Source organism: Apaloderma vittatum, unplaced genomic scaffold (assembly GCF_000703405.1).
Source record: "Apaloderma vittatum isolate BGI_N311 unplaced genomic scaffold, ASM70340v1 scaffold4407, whole genome shotgun sequence".
NCBI lineage: Eukaryota > Metazoa > Chordata > Aves > Trogoniformes > Trogonidae > Apaloderma > Apaloderma vittatum.
The window spans coordinates 1-5,932 of NW_009726544.1; the positions used below are offsets into that span (position 1 = coordinate 1).

Here is a 5,932-nt window from a genome sequence, read left to right on the forward strand (position 1 = left end):
ATTGTTCTATGATTCTATGATTCTATGAAACTCAGCATGGGATAAGACAGTGGTGATGTTTCACTGGTGGTCCCAACAGAGACCCTGGACCACCAAAATCTAAGACTGATGGCTGAGAGAACTGGCAGATAGAAAGGAAGAGCTTCCATTTACCACCCTCTTGTGGCCAAAAACATATCAAACACCTCTGGCAACTAAGTTCTGGACATGGCTCCCTGGTAGAGGATGCTGCAAAGCCCATGCAGCCAGCTAACACAAGCCTGCAACTCATTTCCAAAGCCCTTCCATAAACGGGGATGTGGTTCATCCAGCCCCCTCCATGCCAGTTCAACATCCTGACCATTTACACAATGTTATTCCAGCAAAAAAGTTAAATTTTAGCAACCTGGGAGCTGCGTGTGAATCCAGAATTGCAGTTTGTTCCAACTTTGATTTCATTTCAGCAATGGGAAGCAATGCAGGACAGGTGAGAATCATTGCAGAAACATCTGCCAGATTTTTGCAGAATGCCTGAAAAAAGGTGTTTCTGCTCTGGTGATCTCAGCGGGTGCATCACAGGATTACAGGAAACTCAGGTTGGAAGGAGGACCTCAGGAGATTTCTAATTCAGGTTCCCAATCAGAGCTCTGTAAGGTTAGCCCACGTTCCTCAGGGCTTTAATCAGCTGAGAAATGAAAACTTGCAAGGATGGAAATTGTACCAAGTGCTCTAATGGAAGCCTGCTCTAATGCATATGCTATACAGAAGACTTTAAATCACATCGTTATTGATTATATCAAATGTCACAAGCAGAGTGATAACTGGAGAACAATTTTGCTGAATCATGAAAAGAGGATTAAAGGAAAATCAGATCGGGATGAATAACATCAAAACGTAGGAAGCCTTACCAACACAGAAGGAATTGCAAATGATTCAAGGGGCAGGATCGAAGCAAGGGGGAAGGTCATTCCACTGTGTTCCAAATTCAGGCCAGAACCATTCACAAATTATCCAAACTAGCTAGTAAAGGTAGTTTTGTACCAATGGAGTTGGTGGAAGAAATGTGGATGGGAGGGAATAATGGGGAATGTCCTACACATCTGCTGCAAGACTGACCTCACAAACTAACTCACCTCACTGTATAAACAATATGGGATAGAGGAACTGGAGTTTGAAAATAAAATAAATAAATAAAAAAAACCCAAAGTAAAATAAAATATAAAATAAAATAAAATATAAAATAAAATAAAATAAAACAAAACAAAACAAAAACCTTTATCAGAGGACAGGTGCACTACAAATAACTTCAGTAATTGCTCCAGTTTTAACACGTCATTCTTTTTATTCTGCTCAAAAGGGTACAGAAAATAAGAGTTTTTAGCCTACTTGGATCAGATCACTGGCATGGATAGTTTAGTCTCATGCCTCATATTTTGAACACTGAAGCATCTCCTTAATTTCTCATGTCCAGAGAAAGAGATCTGGACAGCACAAAGAGCCAACAAAGCCACAAAACTGTGGGGTGGAGGAGACCTGCCACAGGGCTGAATTTCATCTGAGAAGACTGGTCGATTCAGCTATTCTGCTGGCTAACATCTGGAATAAAATGCCCTAAGGAGGAATGGCACGTTCTTAGCTCCAGGGTTTTGCTTTAAATATACTTGAAACAGCAGATTTTTTCATTCAAAACCAGGCAGACAAGCACAGCAAAGAAACTCCATAGCTAGTTTTATTGGAGTCTTTGATGTATCAGTGCAAAAATTTGTGTCGGGACTTTCTGAATTTTGCTTGTCTCTTGGTCATGGGAAAAGGGCAGGTACTAATAAAAAGCAATTTCATAGAGCTGTTGAGGGTTGTATATGAGGCATCCAAACAGAAAGCTGGGCTGGCAGGTGCTTATTCTCTTCTTCATTGGGTTCTTCAGCATGAAAGACCTACCTCCCTATGAGCTCCTCATGGTCTAGTCCAGAAGAGGGCACAAAGGGAGCTTGCCAGCGCCGTAACAAGCACGAAGCTGATCCTCAGGCTGGCTGCACCATCCGTGTTGCACAAATCAGAGTAACAGCAGACGACAGGGTGTGTCATGCCAATCCCATCCACATCAGATGGCTCACAGACGGAAGAGCACATCCTGGTGACAGTAGCAACACCCGTGAAGGGATAAAATGCTACCAAAAAAAAAAAAAAAAAAACCAAGAAAGAAAGGATGTTAGGCATGGGAGGAACGAAGGGGAACTCTTCTTGTCCTTACTGAAACATTAGCTGCCTTCACCACCAATATCTTAGCTCCAGTTCAAACACAGTTGGTCTACTTCCTACCAGGAAGATAAGAAACAGATTGCACTGAGTGGCCACAAGCTGTGCATTCTCTGTGTCCTACCTCAGTCGGTTTTACCCTAAAAAAAAGGTCATCTGGGCAATCTTCTGCCTCTACTTTGACTGTACTCACTATCTCCTGCCTCTCCCCTGTTTGACCAGAGCCTTATCAGCAAGACCATGCAAAAGAGAGAGCCTTCATCTTCATAGTACACTTCTTTATTTAGAAACGTAAATAAAAACGTTGGGAAAGACCCTGAAGATCATGAAGCGCAACCATTAACCTAGCAATGCCAGGTCTACCACTAAATCATCTCACTAAGAACCACATCTACACACCTTTTAAATACCTGCAAGGATGGTGACTCAAGCCCTTCCCTGGGCAGCCTTTTCCAGTGATTAACAGTCTTCTTGGTGAGGAAATTTTTCCTAATATCCAGTCTAAACCTCCCCTGGTGCTATTTGAGGCCATCTGCATTTGGACAGATTATGACTTGTAGCGTCACCAGTCAGACAGATGATGCCTTCCTGAGAGCTCCAGAGAACTTAGGGGCATATCTGTTTTGCCTCCAGACGACCAGAATTTGGTGTCCTCACCTTACTGAGCCTGGCCTATCTCTACTGGTCTCTCTACCCCAACCTCCTTTCAAACAGCTCTTGCATCAGGACAGAGCTGTTAACCCACACCCATTGTGCGAGTCATAAAAATGGTCTGGGGAGACAGAACTCTTTAGTCTCAAGCTCAAGGCAACCATGCTCAACCATGAGCATTAACAATGAGCATGTACTCACTGAGGATACACTCACATGAAGACTGCTTTACACAACAGCAAGAGACTGCTCTCTGTCCCATGGGTGATCTCCTCCAGGTTTACATATTTAAATGAGAAAAGCAGCCTTCACTGTAGAAGTACTCTCTTCTGCTCAAAATATGGATAAAGTAATTGTCCTTACCATACTCCGCGGAGTACATAGTAGTCTTGCAAATGGTTTCATTCTTCGCGCAGTTCTGAATCGTCATGCACTTATCAGCGGTGGTAGGATCATGGCAATTGTAACATTGCAAGGTTTGTGCTGCAAAGAGGGAAAATATGAGATTGGCCTTAGTGTGGGCCATGAGATTCTGTACATGCCTCTCCAAGTACCACTGGGGAGGGTATCTTTCCAAAATAATCATAATGTAAACAGGAATGGAATAATAAAAGGTATTTATACCAATAGGACTGAGAGATACAGTAGTCATGGTCAAAGCACAGCCTCAGATGTGGGTTCAGATCCCTTGTAGCAAGTCAAGCAAGACAGAGCCACACACACAGAAGACCTTGTACCTGGCTTACCTCAGCTCTTTTCCCACTCTGTGTCTGCTTTTCTCATTTGTATTAGTAGAGAACCAGGAAGAGATCACAGACTCACAAATGCCCAGAATCACAGAATGATGGAGGTTGGAAGGGAGCTCAGGAGGTCATCTAGTCCAATTATCCTGTTCAAGCAGGACCACCTAGAGCCACTTGCCCAGGACTGTGCCCCAATGGTCTTCTAATATTTCCGAGGATGGAGATTGCCCAAACTTCCTGGGCAGCCTGTGACAGTGCTTAGTCATCCTCATGGTAATAAATGTTTCCTGATGTTCAGATGGAACCTCCGATGTTTCCGTCTGTGCCCATTGCCTCTGGTCCTGTCACTGGGCACCAATGAAAAGAGCCTGGATCCATCTTCCTTGCATCTGCCCTTCAGGTATTTCAAGACATTACAAAGATCCCCTGTTGAAGCTTCTCTTCACTAGGCTGAACAGTCCCAGCTCTTTCAGCTTTTCCTCAGAGGAGAGATATCATCCTTGTGGCCATTCATTGGATTGTCTTCAATATAGCCATATCTCTCTTGTGCTGGTGAGCCCAGAAATGGACACAGGACTCCACGTGTGACCTCACCAGTGTTGAGGAGGGGGCATTTGTCTTCTCTGCAGGGTAAACCCAGTATTGATCTGTGGGGTATACCTGAAGTTACTGGCCTTCAGGTAGACTTTGTGCGACTGAACACCACCCACTGGGTCTGGCCATTCAGCCAGTTTTCAGTCCATTTCACTGTCTGCTCATCCAGTCCACACCTCAACAGCTTCTTTTCAGGACATTTCATTCTGATCAGGTCTTTCTGAAGAATGGAACACTTGATCTAGGTCTTCTCTTCTACCCCCTACAAGATAACTGAATGTGGTGTTTTGCAGGCATAGCAATGTATTTTGATACCACCACAGATTAGCAGCCCCTCCTTGGTCTGGAAAGCAACTCTCACCCCATCTGTGTGACAGCCCTGCTGAAATCCTTCAAACCTCATCGAAAAAGAAAAACAATTCAGCTCATCTCAGCAGGCCTAGAACGGTGTGTCACAGCAGCAGGCTCAGGCAAGCAAGTCACCTTATGAAAACAGGTAATGCAACTTAACCCTAATTAGTAAGTCAGAAAGAGCCCTTTTATAAACAGACACAGCAATTATCTCACTTCATTATTCTGTTTTGCCCATTGGAGACTGCTGATTTGTTTGCATTAATCCTACATCTGATAGCTGCCAAATACATCTTTAGATTCATCATTATTTTTGGATTTCATGATGCTTCTCCCTGGACAAGTCAAACTCAAAGTGTTTGTGTTCTTCTTTAGGGAAAAAAAACAGACATAGCAATTATCTCACTTTTATTGAAAGCAAACTTCATTATTCTGTTTTGCCCATTGGAGACTGCTGATTTGTTTGCATTAATCCTACATCTGATAGCTGCCAAATACATCTTTAGATTCATCATTATTTTTGGATTTCATGATGCTTCTCCCTGGACAAGTCAAACTCAAAGTGTTTGTGTTCTTCTTTAGGGAAAAAAAAATAAAAAAGGTAAACACAAGGGGACATCAAATTATGAGAGCAGGGAGAAAACACCATGACTTGTAGACTTAGACATTTGTGGTCTAAATGTCCTGTTTTAAGTAAGCTTTGAAATATCTATTTGGCCTATTTGTGAAGATAAAATGGTAGTGGTCTCTTTTTGCTTTAAGAGGCTATTGACTTAAACACAGGCAAGCACACATACTGTAGCTTAAAAATGAAAATACTCTGTGGAAAGGAATAGAGACATATAATAAGTCTTATTTTATAGAAGAGGTAAATATAAAATGCTAAAATATTTCAATGGAGTTATAGCAAGTTTGCCAACGACACCAAGTTGTGTGGGGTGGCTGAGGGCCTGGAGGGTAGGGATGCCATCCAGAGGGTCCTTGACAGGCTAGAGAGATGGGCCCAGGCCAACATCATGAAGTTCAACAAGACCAAGTGCAAGGTCCTCCATTTGGGTCGGGGCAGTCTCAAGCACCAATACAGGCTGGACAGTGATTGGCTTGAGAGCAGCCCTGAAGAAAAGGACTTGGGGGTACTGGTGGACGAGAAGCTCAACATGAGCCGTCAGTGGCACTTGCAGCCCAGAAAGCCAATCGTGTCCTGGGCTGCATCAAGAGGTGCGTGGCCAGGATGTCGAGGGAGATGATTCTTCCCCTCTACTCCACTCTCGTGAGACCCCACCTGGAGTGCTGCGTCCGGTTCTGGAGCCCACAGCACAAGAGAGATCTGGACGTGCTGGAGTGTGTCCAGAGAAGGG

At 43.6% G+C, this 5,932-nt stretch overlaps 1 protein-coding gene across 1 annotated transcript in view; it reads right to left on the minus strand.

The window, feature by feature from the left end:
- Positions 1-1,932: 1,932 nt before the first annotated feature.
- Positions 1,933-5,932, minus strand: part of LOC104276855 (ly6/PLAUR domain-containing protein 2-like) — a 7,924-nt gene continuing 3,924 nt past the window's right edge. Inside the window, exons 2-3 of the mRNA XM_009873310.1 lie at positions 3,250-3,369; positions 1,933-2,147 (exon numbers count right to left, since the gene is read on the minus strand). Coding sequence (XP_009871612.1) covers positions 1,933-2,147; positions 3,250-3,369 — 335 coding nt within the window. The remainder of the gene's footprint in view (positions 2,148-3,249; positions 3,370-5,932) is intronic.